Source organism: Vigna unguiculata, chromosome 8 (assembly GCF_004118075.2).
Source record: "Vigna unguiculata cultivar IT97K-499-35 chromosome 8, ASM411807v1, whole genome shotgun sequence".
In the NCBI taxonomy this organism is placed as follows: Eukaryota; Viridiplantae; Streptophyta; class Magnoliopsida; order Fabales; family Fabaceae; genus Vigna; species Vigna unguiculata.
In genome coordinates, this window is record NC_040286.1 from 36,836,884 (window position 1) to 36,855,154 (window position 18,271).

The following is an 18,271-nucleotide window of genomic DNA, read 5'->3' on the forward strand; positions in this document are numbered from 1 at the left end:
ATGAGATTTCACCAATCACAAACAAATAATAATCATATTACTTGTATTTATATTTTATCTTCTCCCTTCAACTCGTACGCGACTCACCGAGTTTCTACCTTCCACATGTTTTTTACGTTGTATTGGATAAAGGTGTATGTATTATTATTACATAATCACTAAAATTTATGATAGATAAATATTTTTAAAAATAAAATTTTAGTTCCTGAATTTTGTAATTAAACTTATTTTAGTCTCTAAAATTTCATAAAAAAAATATTTAGTCCTTCAAATTTTTAATAACATGATTTGGCTCTCTAAACTTAACGAGTTTTAAAAAGCATTTTAAAAAACACAGTCCCTCAAATTTAATACTAAGGAGCAAAATCATTTGTTTTTCTTATGGAATTGTGCTTTTTTTAATTAGAAAGATCAAATTAAGATTCACTGAAAAATTCAAAGACTCAAAATATAATTTAAACTTTATTGGGAAAAAATCGTTATTTTAGATATGTAAAAAATAATTTAAATTGAGATGCAAGATTATTTTATACCATTATTAGAATCTTTAAAAATATTAAAATTGAATTAATAAATAATGATACAAACAAGTTGCAAGAGATAATTTCTTATGTCAAATATATGTATTAAAATGAATCAAATCATGATTCTAGTTCATTTGATCATTGAAAATCCCACAAGGTTAAGGTTGGTCCATGGGACTTAAATTCTAAATTTTGTTCCTTTTTGTATAAGCCATAAACGTGTTACGTTATAATCCATGTGCATTATGACACATAGGAAAAGCTAGGGGTTTGAGTCAACTTTACAACTTAATTAGTTTGAATTAGAAACGACAAACTAAGATCCAGTTGACAATAGCTATAGATATTTTGGTTAAGACCAAACTAAAGTTACTCATTTCTTTTGCTGTTTTTTTAAATAATTTCTAATCTCTAGTAGACTTATCAGTAGGATTCAACTCAAATCCAGATGAAATTCTGACCATCTGTGAGAGAAAAAAAAAAACGAATAACTATATCAATGGAATCTCATCATCCATACATAATGAAGGTGAGTTTAGGATGAACATATTTTGGTAAGAACAAGATGAACATATTCTGCTCTTGGTAAAGGTGAAGAATGAAGTGAAAATCTATGAATGAAGTATACAAACAAAAGGTTAACATTATTTTCACAGATTTACATATAAAGAGCAATCTTTTTCGAGTAATCTTCAGAACAGAATGATTTACAAAGGTAAAATCAGCTACACCAATGATGGAACACATCAAATACCAGAAGCTGAGTAATGGACCTGCATGCATGTTTGTTCATGACATTCACCTTCACAGCATCTTAACCAGTTGCTCATTACCTTATATCTGAGAACATGTTTATGATACATAAGCTGGTAGATGCTTGTGATAATAGTGTCCTAAGAAAGAAACATCACTGGACACAGTAATCCATGGGGGAGCATACAATATACGAGCATTCTCAAGAGCAAAATCATTAAGAATTGGAAGTGGAATTCCTCTCACTAACTGTGAGTTCAGGTATGGTATGAGAACGGTTTTGAGAACAGCTGATGTCACTGACTGCAAATGTTTTACACAGTTATAAAGTAAGATTCATAACAATAACCTTGATATCAAATCACTATAAGGTTTAACAATCATATATATGTCAAAATAGAAATTGAAGTGGTTCATTTGTGCACATGAGAAGTGGGATAATGCATTTTTCTGTTTTTCAATTTCATCCAATTTCACATCAAAATACAAAGCTACAAGCTGAAAAGATTAATATATACATTCCAGTTTACCTGAATCAGATTCAAGTGCAGTTTCCCTATCTTACTCCATTTCAAGTATGTGGAAAACTTTCTCAATTTAAGCCAACCAGCAAGATTGTTTCCTATGATCTCCGCAGTACAAGATGCACTAAAATCCTGTACCAATAACCAAAGTTAAGGGACAATGTTAGATAATACAATCCAGAAGCAACAGTGTAAGCATCATAAAATTTTAAACTTTGCACTTAGTATTGGTTTTCATTAAGCTTACCACCGAGATGCATGCAACAGGTACGACTTCACCAGCTTCCAGAACATTTAGTATTATATCTATGGAAATTTGGACACCAACATCTTTGTCTGTCACTTGTATATCTGGTGGAGAAGATACAAAGATATCAAGATTCATGTCATCGTTTGGATATTGCTTGTATAATTGAGGAATAAGGAATCTCCATTCAGCAGTGTTCAGAAGGTTCTGATCAGGCAGTTCATCAACACTCCATTTCAAAGTATCTGCCTGAGTGAGCACAAGAACAACATAAACTATCAAAACTATATTTCAGTTTATAATATCCATTTATTGGACAAAGCCAAGAACAAAATAAGTAAAAAACTTTAGAAACTTACACTGAAGTAGACCAAAGAACCGGATTTGAAAACATTTTCATGTAATGAAATTGTTATCATCTTTGGCAAAGGGTCGCCACGGGAAACAGAAATGTCTGAACCTCTGTGGTAACCTTGAGGTGCCAAAATTTCGTTCCTCTCTGTGAATAAGCCATTAATTTCTAATTCAATAGCAGAATCACTTAGCTTAGGATTGCTCACAAAAGAAACATTTAGAGCAGCTGTTTCGTCTATTGGGAAAGTCTTTGGAAGAGATTGTAATAAAACATCAAGAGTTGATATCCCCTCATTTATTTGATCAGAAACTGCCTCTTCAACCGCAGATGCTATACTTCCTGCAAAAGCATCTACTAGCCTGCAAGAAAATGGAAATTGTTGGCATGATATCATCTATATATTATGGTCTAGATACGAGTCAAGCTTCGGTTCTGTTGAATGTCCCACATCGACTAAAGATAAAGTTAATTTACAATATATATGTGGGTGGAAACCTTGTCTTACAAACTGATTTTGTAGGGTTGAGTTAAGCTTAAGTCCACTTCTTAATATGGTATTAGAGTCATGAGTTAAAGTCTATCCTAACAAAGTTTATTGTTTGTTGGGTCTATTCTTCCACCTGTTATGGGACCGCTATCGGACCACATGCTCGACATGTTACATGTGTATACCTGTGAGAGGGTGTTTTGGAAGTTCTATATCGACTAGAGATAAGGTCAATTTACAATATATATATGAATGCAAACTTCATCTTATAAGTCGGTTTTATAGGGTTAAGTTAAGTTTAAAGTCCACTTCTTAAAAAGTTCTTTAGAAGAGACAACAATTCAGGATGATATAAGAAAAAAAGCATTATATTCTCCTTAAAATTTTTTGTTGCACAAGATAATGGAACACACTTATCTGCACTCTGGGTTTCATGTACCACCCTAAAGATTGAAATATAGAGCAAGGATTATATAGTTATTAATCAAAGCCTCCCTATGGAATTGTGAAGCCTAAATCAGCAATAGAAGAAGATAACTCCACGATAGAGCATGTTTAAGAGTTTGTAGTAATAAAAAAGCATTGCTTACGAAGGTTCCTTACACTTGGTAAAGCCAAGCTGCTCCACCATGCAACTTTATGGATAAATCTCTAACATGGCATCCAGAATCCAAGAGAAGCAGTTTAAGAGTTCCTCCTTGATTCGTTAAATTCACAGTAAGTCCAACTTGCAAATCATTAACCTTCCAACATAGCACAACACAACAGAATGAGGAATATAATAGACTAAGCAGGTACAAAAACTAGGAAAGGAGTTTAATTTCACACAGTCAACCAAGTAGAAATCATGGTTAATATAAATTTTAAAATGGCTAGAAGTCAAAGTACTAAAAAATAAAGGGTATATAGTTCTCAGTATACAATAAAGTGAATAATATTCTGGAATCTGGATTCATACCCTTGCAGTGGCGGTTCCACTATCAGAAATTCCAATTGGGACTAACCAACTGCTGACAGAGTACCTCCACTTCAAACTCAAGTTAGCTGTGGCACCTGAAACAACAAGAGCAATGCCTGTTTCTCCTGTATTAACAGATGAAGAATTTACTTGGATATCATTGATAGTGATTTCAGAAAGAACAACTTTGGCTTTTCCAACAAGAGGGACTTGAACAGTCTTCTCAATCTCTGGCAATTGAGACAGGGTAATAGAGTCAACAGCTTGGTCTATCAGAATATCCTTGGCAAAATCGAGACCCTTATCAGATATGGTGATGGAGATGAAACCCTCTTCATGATTTTGAACACCACTCGTGGAGGATGAAAGGAACAGAAGGGATAAAAGAAGGAAACAGGTTGAGGGTGCCATTCCAATTTTGCAGGTGGAGCCTTCTCAGGGATCGATCAAGCCAATATCATTATGCAGCCCGAGTTGTTTAACCTTGACTTCAGAAAACAGGTTTTGACAAGATCAAGGTTAATTTTTCATGTTTATCTAGTGAAAAATGAAATCTTGCAACACACCCTTTTGATGAAACACTAAGGAAAAACGTCATAGCTTTTCTTACTATTTTATCTTTGGGATAATAATGAATTACAATATTGTTTCGGATAGGAACTGAGTTGGTGAAATCAACGACCAGGAACAGCAACTGTGAAGGGAGATAGATGTATCAGCAAGTGGTTGGTTTCGGAGTTTAGCTCAGATTGATTAATTATTATTATTGTCAACAAGACATGGAGCTGGCACAACAATCATCGTAGATTAATTAACATAAGAGCAATGATTCTTAGAGAGTTTACTTTCTCGATCACTTTATTAGTACTAAGAAAGAAAAAAATATCTTACTTTTTCTTTTATATTATATAATTTTTTCACTTTGATCTCTGTATTCATTTGTCAGATAGGATTTGAAGTATCTACAAATCAATTGTTTAATCTAATAACAATGTGAACTCGTGACCCACGCGACTTATATTGTGGTTTTAAACTTCTAAAAACGCATTTAACCGTTTCCTCTACTTTTCGATTGGATAAACTGACACAGTTAAAAAGAAAAAATATTTAGTGACAATCATGTAAAAACTTATAAAAATATAGTTTTTCCTGAATTTTGTTAAGAAATTTTCTTTTATTATCTTAAGCGATACTTTTAAAACACTTGGTTAATATTTGCTTTTACATGTTCTTAACACGGCGATTGTATTTGAAAATACACATGCATAGGACCATGGTTTTTCTTAAAATATATTATTTATTTCATTTTCTGACATGTTTGTAAATAAATTTATCCATATGTAGTAGGAACTGAGACAACTTTTTAGATTGTTCAATACGAGAAAAAGAATGAAAAACAGAAGTTAACCTTTTTTTCGTTGATAATCTGAAAATACCACTTTTGGTCTATTACTCATCCTTTGTCTCAGAGTTCTAGAACTCCCAATCATAAAATAAGAATACCAATAAATTTTACACACAAAATTTCACTAGAAAAAGGACCCTTCCTCAATTTCAAATTCAGGCAAGACAAGATTTTAGTACCATTACCAACCATGATAATCAAAACTCAACTAGTGGGGTTTTTTTTTCCACGGATTATATATTTGGAAAGTTAATTTCCAATATTCTCTGTTCCAATCCGATTCAATCCTTTGTAATCAAGTTTTCATATATGCAAACGTCATTTCCCCTCTAAACCCTCTGTCCATCACAGCTTTGAATGAACAAAGGCAGTAATAACATATTGCAAATCACATACTAATTCACAATACTGCTATAACACTAAAGATGGGTGAAGCAGACCAATGGGATGCAGAATTCCCGCCAGCACAACCCATTTTCCCTTAATTGATTCCTCCCGAGTCAGAAATCATGTCCTTGATTCAAGTCTCCCAACACCAACATGAGCATTTCAATAATAGAAAACAAAAACACTTCATAAGAAGTAATCCGGTGCTGGTTTCTTTGCAGGTGTCCCTCTTGATTCCTACATTTCATCAAAATTTGAAAATCAATTTGGAAAAATTCAGCACCATTACATGTTCATGTCGACACAATATCCCACACTATCATCATAGGTTAGCAAAGAACATGTTGCTTAAACATGCAAAGATAGTGCAATCAAAACAAATACCCAAAACAGAGTAAGATAAAAATAGTCATTCTCATAGTACTGAACCAATGTCATGAAAAGCACGTTCTTAATAGGGAACTCACGATCACAATAAATATCATATAATTTCTTTGCCTACAAACCTGTGGAGCGGCTTCAAACACCCGGAATTGCTTATTCAGATTTGCATCCAACTCAAGAATTGCAGCTACATTACCACATCTAGAACAAAGATGAAAAATATTTTACTAAAACAATCAGAACACAAATAAAAAATAAATAAAAATATTTTAATCTATTAGGAGGTACCTGTAGCAATAATTTGGAGCTGACCAGACAGTAACTATCTGGTTATTGAACATCCATTTATATCCTTCCATCACCAACTGATGAGCACGGCATATATAGTCAATGTTGTTTGAGTGGTTAAAGGAAGTAACAACACTGCCACCAAATAAAAAACCAGCACCACGGGGACTGAGACCCCATCCATCCACAATATCTTCTGGATCTGACCATAGGAGGTCACACATGGCACCATCATGAGGTACTTCTTGCTTCCGATCAATAGTCCGTATCTATATATGAATGATAAATAATGCATAAAAATATTGCCAGTATACAATCTAAACAGAGACGGTAAAATTTATAACCTGATCCAGTGTTGAAATTGCAGGAGAAAGACCTCCATGAACACTGAAAATCTTGTTTTCAATTAAGGCCGACAAACTGCAGTTTGTTGTTGTCAACATACGAAATCATTAGGAAAGGCACAAGTTACACCAACTAAATCTGTAAATGTAGTTAGGTTGTTTTATATGCAACTTGACACAATAATATTTCCATTTATATCTATTTTTTTGTTATTTTTGTGCACTACGAATACTTGCAATTTGACACTTTTTTCAACACTCTGAAATCAGAAAGGTTGTTAAAATCGAAATTATATCTAGGGTTGAGGGATGAAATATCATTTAACCATGTGATCATACTAAGATCATATAAAAACTATAAAAGCATATTTTTTCATAAAAGTGCGATAATGTAATTAATTAACGTGTGTAATTACCACAAGATTCAGGTGAGAGTTCAGATTCTTTATTTTGCAGTTATTGTATTATGAATGAAGGCCCAAATCAAGTCCAGTTCACGGGTTTTCTAAGCCAAGAAAGTAAGGAGAGAGAGAGGAGAAGCACAACAAAGAGAAGTGGAGAACAGAATCACTCAACACTAAATTCCTAGACACTACAAACGAGAGTCCAACCCAAGTCCAAATGGGTTCAAACAAGATCGGAGGACAAACAGAACAGAAGGAGAACTAAGAAAAGCTGGCTAGCAAGGTCAAATACAGAGAAAACAGGAAAAATTCTCAATTTCAGCTAAACCAGTTACCCAAGACAAAATAAGCTTGAAATAGAGAATAAATGGCAGAGACAGGTTCGAAAAGGGAGAGAGTTTGGTTGGAGTGTCACATAAAGAAGTAGAGGGCAAATTAGGGAAACATTCTAATTTTTTTCAACCAGGTCATAAAATCAAACCCACTACTTCTCAGCTCTGCAACACAAGGGATAGATAATTCGCCAATCTTTGAGCTGGCACCATAATCCCACTCTCCAAGTCTACAGTTGATCAAAACACAGAATAGCCATAAAACTCGATTATATGATTCTACAAGTAAAATTATTGGTTTAACAACACTGCTCTCTCTGTGATTGAATTGAATCCCATTATACAATATATGCAGTTTACCTAATGATAAAAAGAGGTGATGAAAAAGGTGTACTGAAGAATTGCTAGCATTTTTTTCTCTATACATCTAGACAAGTCTGTCAGAATAATCAATCTATGGATTTTAAAATCACCCGCTCAAACTTCTCTCCCTTTTAAAATACACAGAGAGAGGCCACACAAAGCTTCCTTCTTGTCTTAACCCAGCTCAAGTAAACTAAAACCCCTTTCCTTCTTATAATAGAAAGGGTAATGTATTGCAAGTACTTTCAAACACGAATTGTACAGTTGCAAGAATAATAAAGAAAAACAGTCCAAAAGAAGTTGCTCAGAAAATAACTTCAATTTTGCATAAAGACCATCAAACACAATTTTCCTTTTTAGAAAAAACATTTCAAAGAAAACGAAAACAGGCAGTCCCTGTACCCATAAAAGAAACAGACACTAAAAGTAACAAGAGAGCAATTTGCAAACCCATGGCATGGAAACCATTTCAAGAATTTTATAGCAAATCTAGTATTGTTACTCTCACGAGAAGTAGCTCCCAATGCAAGACTAAAATCAAGTAATCTTTATATCAAGATGTCATTCTGCTTTATGTCATCCACAGAAACTTGTGCATAAAATCTGGTTATATATTGGATGCTAGCAAACCTTAAGTAGTCGAATATATCAGTACAATATCTCCATACATTGACTGAACCATACTTTCGAAGGCACTCATCATAGAATCCATATACCTGTCAAGTGAAAGATGTTGAATGAGTTCTCCGGAGAAAAAAATGTTAAGATTTTAATGTCTTTTCCTAGTTTTCTTCAAAATGCTTATAAAAGGGATTTATTTCTTTCCTTCACTTTATCTGAGACAAACCTGAGTGATCTGACGGCTTTCATGGTTTCCCCTGATGAGTGTTATTCGATCTGGATACCTCACCTGATTGTATATCAATAATTAGTTACAGCAATAATGAACAAAATGAAAGTAGTATCATTAGGAGCACAACAGAATGAGTAGTACAACACAACTGACAACCCAGGTGTCAAAATTTTAAAAAATTAAAATCTCTTTATCTCCTTTTGTTTCTCTTTAGGCATTTTAAAAAAGTGATAAAAAATAATTCATCAACAGACAAACAAACTAGAAAGAATGACAATGGCATATAGAAAAGAGCACAAGCTCAAAAGAAAGCCAACACTAGTCTATCTGTATTATAGACAAAGGAATCCCTTGAGCAAGAACGCATAATGAGGATGCAAATAAATTTCTGTCTTGACAAGAAAAGTAAAAAGATGAAACTGCTACTGCTAAGTAAAAACTCTCCTATTTCATTCCTCCAAGTGCACCAAACAACAGCCAAACGAGCAGAGGTGAAGAGCCCTTTATTTTACTGTTTACTGACAAAATCTTAATTACAGACCAGATTAATAACGGATCAGTAATAATAAGCATCCTTAGGTAGATTTTTGCATTTCATTAATCACATCATCCCCCTATGCCGCCCAAAATTTGTACAGTTGCATTCTCCAACGATAGCACATTGTGTTCCCAAAACAGAAAAGGCCGTTTTATGGTTCACTCAAACACAATATAAGCACTGTTCATCAAAACCATAGGCTTGAAAGCCACAAGACCAGCTATATTTCTGCGATTATCATTGAGCAGACTAACTGAAACACTTTTTAAATTGTTGCAAGGTGGCCCATAGCAGATCTAACGCACACAGAAACCACAAAATACACAAATAAACCATACAAAATACTTCCAACACTTTATCATACAAAAAAAAGAAAAAACAGACTATTACCTTAAGAGCGAGAAGAAGCAGAAATGTTTCAACCGAGTAAAATCCTCTATCAACAAAATCCCCAAGGAACAAATAGTTAGTCTTGGGGCAATCCCCTCCCACTTTGAAAAGCTCCTTCATGTCATAAAACTGACCGTGAATATCACCACATATCTGCACAAAGAATGACACAATCAACAAATCCTATCAGTTGAACAGAACGAACACACCAGAGCAGCTGCACTCTAACAGGAAAAAAGAAGAAAAAGTAAACACTTCCAGTGTGCCCCCCATGACACACTGAACGCAAAAACAAAGCACAAGGCAATGAATTGTGCGAACAGGTCAAAACAAAGAGACAGGAAATCCACGAAATCTCCGGAAAGAGCGACACGTAAGTCTTCTTCCATCCTTTCATATATGACATTTATAACAAGCCCTAGATAGGTCGAAGACCAAAGAAAAGTAGTTATCAACTAACTAATCGTCTCAAACCAAAACCCAACGGAAAAACATGAGGTAATTCTGTTGAGTGTGAGCTGAAATCATACGAAAACAGCACGTAAATCGATAATGAAAGGAAACCCAGAAGGCAGAAACCTAAGAGAATGCAGAAAAGGAGAATATTGAATGAAAAGAAAAAGACGGGTAGAGAACTAACGGTGACAGGAGCATCGACCCTTTGAACGTTGCTCTCTTCAACGAGGATTTCCATGGCTTTGAGGCAGAGAGCCTTCACTTCAGACTCCTTCAGAGGCTCACACCTCTTCAACTGCTCTATCTGTCTGTCCAAGTCTGATGACATCTCTCTCTCTCTCTCTCTGCAACCCCTTCTTCCCCTCTCAGCTCTTGTGCTTCAAAACTTTCTGCTTTTTGCAATCACCCTCTTTATTTTCCAATATATTTTCTAAATTGTTCACTCACTCTCAAGTCCCAACTCTTTTGCTTTTCATTTTTTTATGCACAATTTTGGACCAGATCTTTTTTCTCTGTTCAATTTTTATTAAATCACAAGGTATCTCTCACTCCAAAATCAATTTCTACAGAGATTCATTAGTAACATTAACCATATCTAATTTCTTACTTCTCACTCCTGACAGACATTTTTCCTTGAAATTGAAACCCTAATTTGTGTAAGAACCAACCAATCATATTTTTGAGGCAGTCACACACAGAGCTTCATGTTAAAACCCTAATTTCTTTCTCTGTTCTCTCCATAAATACTCGTTCATCCAACAATTACACTTCAAATTGTAACTCTAATCGCATTAATCGTGTCAAGCTGTTGATAACAATATTTTTGTGTTACAGTAAAAAAAAAAATATTATAATATATTGTTAAAAAAAATTAATGTAACAATTACTAAATGTATTAATTAAGGCGTTAAACTCATGTTTCAAAATTCCATTTATAGTCAATAAAAAAGAAACATTTATTTTGAAGTGTACAAATTATAAGAGTGATGAACCTTTATTTCAACAATACTTTGTTTTTTACACACAAAAATATATACAACTAAAAATTCAACTTTGATATATAAAAGAAATGCTATGATCATATGAATGTTCACAATTATGCATTTTGAAATATTACTTACGCTAATAGTAATCTATACACAATAAAAATATATATTTAAATAAAATAGGAAGTATCTAAATTTTTATTAAAAAACTATAATGTTAATTATTAATTTCAGGTGGCTCGTATAGATTTAATGAGTTTCGAAAAAAAAAAGAGCATATAGATAAGTGTTAGGAATGTAGAATGGTTATTTATGTGCCTCATGACTCGAATAATTATTTATTTTATATAAAGAGTTGGGAAGCTTGACTGAATAAAAAAATAGCAAATAGTACTTAATTCTGAAATCTATAAATACAATAACATAAAAAATAATAAAATGTTTAGTTGTCAAATAATACACTCTTGGAATTGAGTCTGATAAAAATTGAATTTCTTATAATTAGTAAGACTAAAATAATGAAGAAAAAGGTAGCAAGTAAATTAAAATGAAAAAAGGTCAATCATGGAATTAAATTATAGAATAGACAGAAGGATTTTGTCTCTGGACATGGCCCTCTCGGTGTATAAACATTAGTATAGAGAAAATGACAACACCATCAAATAATGATACAATAATTGCTAACAAAAAAATGATAAATCTTATATAATTACTTACATTTGAGCTAATCATATATAATTACGTTTTTAATTCACTCTAATTTTGTGGTAATCATATATAATTACTCCACATAAAATCCAAAATTACTTTTGTGATTTAAATCTTAGTTTCATATTAATGTAGTTATTGTTAGGTGTTTTAAGTCAAAATGTTGACAATTGATGAAACCTCAAGTTAACATCACTATAATTCTAAGGAATATAGAATAATTATCGAGGAAAAAAATTATTTTAGAAAAAATTATAATTTTTTATAATATTTATTTTAAGTAAATTATGTTATATCATACTTTTTAAAATTTAAAATTTTGTTACGAATTTATTCATAAAAGACATAAATATAACTAAGAGTGTTCTGATCCTCACTATGACACAAATGTTAAACCTTAAATCCGAAATATTACTATTTGTGAAACCTTAAATTTTTACCATGATTGTAATTTGTATGTCTAAAATACATATTGAAATTAGAAAGAAAAACATTTAACCTCAACCATACAAAAATAAATATAAATAAATAACATTAATTTTTTAGATACCACACATTAGATCATATATTAGATATACATGTAAACTAAAAATGCTATTCAAAATGTTAACTTCACCTTCAATTTAACATGATATTAGATACTAAAAAAAAGTTTTAGAGAAATTAAAAATAAGAAGTAAATTTTACAAAACTCAAATTCAAAATTCACCCTCTACACAGGACTATTCAAAACAAAAAATGTAAGGCCCCATTTCTTTTCTGCCATAGAGTTGGTGGGCTGCCCTCGTAAGTGGGCCTAAGGGTTGGCCCAATGTATATAAACCCGTTTCAGTTGCCCTAACACTTCACTTCTTTGCATTCACAGAAAACCACAGCCGTCTTCCCTAACCGGTACACGAGAGCTCTGTTAGGGTTTGTCTTTGTCTCGAACCAGTCCATCCCAAGAGCTCGACTAGTGATTTCTACTCCACGTAAGTAACTCTAACCTGTTGTACTTACCTTATAAGGTTTTACATTCGTTTTCCACCGATTAAAGCCCGAAAATAATAGTGTCCTCCGCTGTTTCGCCAGTTTTGCAAGTTCGCCTTTCAAGTCGCTGTGCTCCGAGGTCCCGTGTCGAGGTTCTGTTAACCCTTTTCCAGGTACGGGAAGTTAGGGTTTCAGTCTTTCGGTGTTGTCTTGGCTGTTCTTGAGTGATTTACTGATTGCATGGATAAATCCTTCGTTTTTGTGTGATTAAATGCTTGTATGCTTGTTTAGTTCGATAACCATGGCTGCTGCAGTGAAGAACAGTGGCGAGACCTGTTAATCTCGCCTAAACGAGTCCATCTCGCCTAGGCGAGATGAAACAGGGAGCTCGCCTAGGATTATTGCACGAAAGGTCGCCCAGGCGACCTGCTCGAACTTTGAGCGAGGGAACATCTCGCCCAGGCGAGAGGGGTCTCGCCTAAGCGAGATCCCGTGATGTTCCATGGGTGCTTCATCGAACCCTCGCCTAGGCGAAGGAGGGGTTCGCCTGAGCGAGACTGTCTCGCCTGAGCGAGACTCCTCAGCCTGAGCGAGATGCTGGGCGAGACAGTGCAATGTGGGATGGCTTTCTTGGCTCTATATGGGTAATGCATGCTTGATTTTGAGTATTGTGATAAAGGTTTGATGTGAATGAGTGTGATTGAGAGATACAAGTCATGAATTGTGAATAATGGGTTGACATGAGTTTCGCATGAGATTGTAATGAAATGATTAGTATGAAAGAGGCGTGATAATGATATGATGGGGAAATCCTTGGTACATGGATAGCTTATGATGAGATGAAATAGGTTGGGCCTGGAATATGAAAGGCGTTGGCTTTAAAGATTGGTACAATTAACGTATACGTGCATGGTGAATGTTATTTTGGCTGCGGGATTTTGTTTTGTATGCGTCAGCGCATAATTCCTTGGGGTCTCTAGGTGAGACCTCCGGGGTCGCGCTTCAGTGGTCGGGACGTAATTCCATGGCCCCTACTAGTGGGTGTTCATGGTGGTGCCCCATCTGTATAACTAGGTAAGGATTCAAGGTAAGGTTGCATCCTGACGCTCCGAGGAGCCAGTTAGTCTCACTTAGAGCGGACTGACTCTTGTGGCGGGAGTAGCAGGAGGCCTGAAACTCATTAAGGGCTAACCTTGTGGTGGGAGAGATTTTGATTCATCGTAATACTGGTAACACATAGCTCAGGATCGAGCAGCTCAGGGTTGAGCAGGGGTATCCACCACAAGTGCAAGCATCCGCTGAATCCGACCGAGTTATACGTATCCGGATGAGTCGAGTCGAGTCGTAGTGTATTGAATGAAGAGTCATAACATGTTTGGTTGCTATGTGGATGAGATGATGAAAATATATTTAATTGCATGTTGAATATGTTGTTGACTCTAGCTTACCCGTTTCGTTGCATGGTTGTGTTGTACGTGGCTGTTTTCCTTGCGATGATCATCAACTTGGTTGATGGGAGCAGATGGGCGAGGTTCTCATGGTCAACAAGCGAATGGTGATTCCGCTGCTTAGCCATCTGGGCTGGAGTTTTCTTTGTGTTTTATTTAGGGCTATGGCCCGTGTATCCTTTCTGTATTTCTACGCTACACTCTATGTCGTATTCGTTTTCAGCTTTTCTTCGGCATCGTTGTGTGCCCGAGTTTTGTCGGGGTTGTGTTGGAGACCCCAGGACTACGCTACTGTACTTATATTTTGTGACGTTTTCCTTTAATTTCGTTTAATAATTAAATGAGACGTTACAAAAAAGAGAGACGTAAATATAAAATAACGAGCGTGATAATAACATCATCCAAATTTAAATTTGATTATCATTAGTCTATTATTATTCTTTAATAAAAACAAGGAAAAAAAACCTCTGAAATTATTTTCATAATACAATTTTTTTTCATAAATATTTTTTCACATACTTAACCAAGTACATGTAATTAGGATTATTGTTTGTTCTGAGGTGGAAAGAATAGAAAATGCTCGCGAAAGTGATCCCTGAAACGACGTCGTGGTGATGATGAATTATTAGAAACATTTCAGCTTCCATAATCCGCGAGGTAAACGACGGTGCCGGTTGGTAGGTGACGCCTCATTGCACTCATCGCCATCGTCACCTTCCTAAAACGACGTCGCACCGATCACCCCTTTCCCTTCCCCCTCTCTCACAGTCCTAATTTTCCAAAAAGGAGGGTAATTTCCTCCCCGATTGTTTCCCCTCTTTACTTTAACCCCAATTTCTTTCCGTCATCGACACAATTATCCTTCTGAACCGTAATTTGATTGTTCATCTCTATGTTTATCTGATGAGGATTGGGTGTTTGTAATCTGATTGTGAAATTCGATTTTCTGACCATTTGTTTTTACATATTTTTGCATTTGATTAATGGTGCTTGACTTTTGGTTAATTCTGTTTCTGGGTCTAATATGTGGTGAAACTGTTGTTAAAGATTATAGACTTTGTGGCACCCCGTGATGTGTAGGAATTTATGACTCCATGATTTATTGCTTATGCGATCGTGAACTTTTAAGGGCTTTTCGGGCTGTTCTTTCATACTTCAATTGATGCAGTAAATTAGTAATTACCTGCGATTCCTTTTTCTTTCTCAATGTAACGGCAATTCTGATTTAAATGGAGGAAAGTTTTGTTGGGATGAGTCGTTTAATTTGAACAGGTGTACTGGAATAGAAGTTTTCTTGTAATGACGATCGGACCTGGAATAGTTTCCTTCTTTCATGTCCTATGCGATTTTGAATTTTTCTAGGCCTTTGTGGTTTATTTACTATGGGAAATTTGTTGTGGTTAAAACTTGGATATAATTCCTTTTATGAGTTCGGTGTTGTTCTCCGATTAAAATTAGAGTTTCACCTCGGTAAAATGTGCATTATGATTTGTAAGGTCTTCAATTGTGATTGGAATATAACACCAAAGCACTTGAAAAAGGCATCCATGTTTTTTCAACCTGTTGGTTGATGTTATTTTTTCATTTTCTCTATAAAAATACAATTATTGGTTTTGTTTTTTCACTCTTTTCTGTCTTTCTTTCAGGCCAATGGCATCTTCTTCAAACTCATGGATGAAGGAATATAATGAAGCACTGAAACTTGCTGAGGATATCAGTGGTATGATTTCTGAGCAGAGTTCATTTCCTGCATCTGGACCAGAAATCCAGCGTCATTCATCTGCTATAAGGAGGAAGATTACTATATTGGGTACCCGGCTTGATAGCTTGCAATCGCTATTGTCCAAGCTTCCTGGAAAGCAGCCGCCCATGTGAGTGTGTAATTGTTGATTACCTCAGGTTAAAGAAGATCTCGAAACACCATGCATTGCATCTCCCAATACTTCTCTATCCCTGAATAATTTTTTTGAAGAAGTTTCCAGATATTAACAATCTCTCTCTGGGGATGTCTTTAACATTGTAATACTATTACTAAATTCATTGTTGGGGACCAGTCTACCAGGACATATATGTTGCCATATAGTTGTGGTAGAGAAGAGGCAATGCTTTCAATTACGCTGTGAAGGTGTATGATGAAGTTTGCATGACTGTTTTGTGAAGTGAATTTCACTTACTTGATGCAGATCTGACAAGGAGATGAATCGTCGCAAGGACATGCTCGCAAGTTTGAGATCAAAAGTTAATCAAATGGCTTCCACATTGAACATGTCAAACTTTTCAAATAGAGATAGTTTGCTTGGACCAGAAGGAAAACCAGATGCTATGGCCAGAACTGTTGGCCTGGACAACAATGGACTTGTTGGATTTCAACGGCAAATAATGAAAGGTCACTTGATGAGATTGTTAGAAAATATATCGCTTGTAGTCTGTTCTTTGGATCTAATAATGCTTTGCTGTTCAAGCAGAACAAGACGAGGGCCTTGAGCAATTGGAAGATACTATAGCAAGCACAAAACATATTGCTTTGGCAGTGAATGAAGAGCTGACTCTACACACCAGACTCATCGTACGTTCCCTACGTGCATTAATTTTCTTTCCTGTTTTTATGGCAATAATCACTTCTAAAATTGAATCCTTTCTTTTTCATCTGCCAGGATGACTTGGACCAGCATGTAGATGTCACAGATTCTAGGCTTAGGGTAACACTCTTTAGTAATTCTGTTGGGACAAAATCCCTCGTTTAATCATATTGAAGTTAAATTATGTTATTATTGACATTTACTTACAGCTTAACTTGAACATTTGTGTTGTGAAAACAGCGGGTGCAGAAGAACTTAGCAATTTTAAACAAGCGAACCAGGGGTGGTTGTTCCTGCCTGTGCATGCTTTTATCAGTGATTGGTATAGTGTTTTTGGTTGTTGTCATTTGGCTATTGGTCAAATATTTGTGATGACATAATGAATTACCCAACTTGTCAAGCTTCTCCTTTTGTCTTTGTTTCTGACGTGTGCACTGAAGTGTCATAACCAAGTTTCCCGATTTCCCTTGCTACTTCCTCAATGACATGGAATTTGTTGAGGTCGTGAAAGGCGTTGTATTGCAATTGACATATTTAACTGTTTGTATATCGTGTGTTTTTCTCTTGTAAAATATGAAAGATTTATTGCTGTAATGTTAATGTGCCCCACTACCGCTTCATAACTCTTAATGGGTGAAGGTATGATCCTTAACTTTGCTCTTTTAGTCAAGCGATTGCCCGAGTAAGAGGGGAATTAATGTTATGCCTTGCTATAGGTGCCCCATTCACACCAAGTTACGTGTCTTCCTTACTTTGTAGAGTCCATTATTGTGAATCATCTTTGTCATAATATTTTGGTAAACATTGTTTGTTCCAAAACATGAAACAGATTGGTGGTGCATCTGTCGCCATCTCATTAACTACTGACTATTTTTGAGGATTAAAATTGACTACAAGTTTTTTTTCCTGATTCTATCCATCTGCAAACAGATTTCTCACCACAATTATTTTTTTGTTTTCCGAAAACATTTATGGAAAGCGTGTTTAAGCCAGTCCCAAGATGACAAATTAAACTGTTTTGATCCATTTTACAAGTCGTCCTTTAATTTAAAATGCGTGGCTTTGAGAAATAAGAATTATAAACGTGTCACCCACCTACGAATTGAATAAAATAACAAAACATGGTCCCTATTATATCGAAGATTGGCATATAAGTTCAAGAAGAATTTCTGTTTGTTCTTATACGAACTGAACATGGTCCTTTCGAGAAGAAAAGAGTGAAGCTTTCAAGACTTGAGTTGATATTTCTGAGGATTTGTTGTCTAGTAATAATTGAAGAGGGATCCATATGTAGAGAACAATCAGAAGTTTTCCTTATAAGATCACTTTATCCTTCCAGGACTTGTATAACCTAAGTTAAGCAAAGTAGAGACTATCATAACCTTCAATTGAGCTTATTACATATTGTATCTCAGTCTAGTAAACAATTTAAAGATAACTACAATTACATGTGCATCTATTCCGCTTAGAATTTTGCTTTTGAGCTGCACATACACAGTCAAAATATTTTCTGTTTTTATTTAGCTTTCACATTTACAAAAATGTAATTTTAATTTCTGTTTCTAGTTTTCTTCAAGTCTAAAAAACAG

The 18,271-nt window shown here is 34.9% G+C and overlaps 3 protein-coding genes and 1 long non-coding RNA gene across 5 annotated transcripts; 2 read left to right on the plus strand and 2 right to left on the minus strand.

The window, feature by feature from the left end:
* Positions 1–991: 991 nt before the first annotated feature.
* On the minus strand, positions 992–4,544 carry LOC114194657 (putative BPI/LBP family protein At1g04970). The gene is made up of 6 exons (XM_028085009.1): positions 3,849–4,544; positions 3,494–3,633; positions 2,408–2,762; positions 2,049–2,297; positions 1,808–1,933; positions 992–1,580 (listed from the first exon to the last, which is right to left on the minus strand). The coding sequence occupies exons 1-6, from the start codon at positions 4,257–4,259 to the stop codon at positions 1,377–1,379; spliced, it is 1,485 nt and encodes a 494-aa protein (XP_027940810.1). The 5' UTR covers positions 4,260–4,544; the 3' UTR covers positions 992–1,376.
* Positions 4,545–5,372: 828 nt separating this feature from the next.
* Positions 5,373–10,728, minus strand: LOC114194665 (serine/threonine-protein phosphatase PP-X isozyme 2). Its single transcript, XM_028085025.1, has 8 exons — positions 10,177–10,728; positions 9,537–9,689; positions 8,603–8,665; positions 8,386–8,471; positions 6,657–6,732; positions 6,313–6,581; positions 6,147–6,225; positions 5,373–5,877 (listed from the first exon to the last, which is right to left on the minus strand). The coding sequence occupies exons 1-8, from the start codon at positions 10,318–10,320 to the stop codon at positions 5,827–5,829; spliced, it is 921 nt and encodes a 306-aa protein (XP_027940826.1). The 5' UTR covers positions 10,321–10,728; the 3' UTR covers positions 5,373–5,826.
* Positions 10,729–12,550: 1,822 nt separating this feature from the next.
* LOC114193440 lies at positions 12,551–14,214 on the plus strand. The gene is made up of 3 exons (XR_003606264.1): positions 12,551–12,657; positions 12,758–12,828; positions 14,178–14,214. It is a non-coding gene; the product is annotated as an uncharacterized LOC114193440 (long non-coding RNA).
* Positions 14,215–14,657: 443 nt separating this feature from the next.
* On the plus strand, positions 14,658–17,305 carry LOC114193583 (syntaxin-51-like). 2 transcript variants are annotated; one of them, XM_028083439.1, is made up of 6 exons: positions 14,658–14,893; positions 15,750–15,974; positions 16,287–16,489; positions 16,569–16,669; positions 16,758–16,802; positions 16,923–17,305. In XM_028083439.1, the coding sequence occupies exons 2-6, from the start codon at positions 15,754–15,756 to the stop codon at positions 17,052–17,054; spliced, it is 702 nt and encodes a 233-aa protein (XP_027939240.1). In that variant the 5' UTR covers positions 14,658–14,893; positions 15,750–15,753; the 3' UTR covers positions 17,055–17,305. The 2 variants fall into 2 exon arrangements, with proteins under 2 accessions (XP_027939240.1, XP_027939241.1); XM_028083440.1 differs by having other exon boundaries at positions 14,663–14,974.
* Positions 17,306–18,271: the final 966 nt, after the last annotated feature.

Bases quoted from the DNA above. Each gene is read 5' to 3' on its own strand.
- LOC114194665 (XM_028085025.1), bottom strand. From the start codon at position 10,320: ATGTCATCAGACTTGGACAGACAGATAGAGCAGTTGAAGAGGTGTGAG. The intron at 9,690-10,176 runs GTTAGTTCTCTA...TTCTTTGTGCAG, and splicing joins GGGTCGATGCTCCTGTCACC to ATATGTGGTGATATTCACGG. The intron at 6,582-6,656 runs GTTATAAATTTT...ATTCATATATAG, and splicing joins CAATTTCAACACTGGATCAG to ATACGGACTATTGATCGGAA.
- LOC114193583 (XM_028083439.1), top strand. From the start codon at position 15,754: ATGGCATCTTCTTCAAACTCATGGATGAAGGAATATAATGAAGCACTG. The intron at 16,490-16,568 runs GTCACTTGATGA...CTGTTCAAGCAG, and splicing joins TCAACGGCAAATAATGAAAG to AACAAGACGAGGGCCTTGAG. The intron at 16,670-16,757 runs GTACGTTCCCTA...TTCATCTGCCAG, and splicing joins CTCTACACACCAGACTCATC to GATGACTTGGACCAGCATGT.
- LOC114194657 (XM_028085009.1), bottom strand. From the start codon at position 4,259: ATGGCACCCTCAACCTGTTTCCTTCTTTTATCCCTTCTGTTCCTTTCA. The intron at 2,763-3,493 runs GTAAGGAACCTT...ATTTTCTTGCAG, and splicing joins GCAGCTTGGCTTTACCAAGT to GCTAGTAGATGCTTTTGCAG. The intron at 1,934-2,048 runs GTAAGCTTAATG...TTATTGGTACAG, and splicing joins CTGTTGCATGCATCTCGGTG to GATTTTAGTGCATCTTGTAC.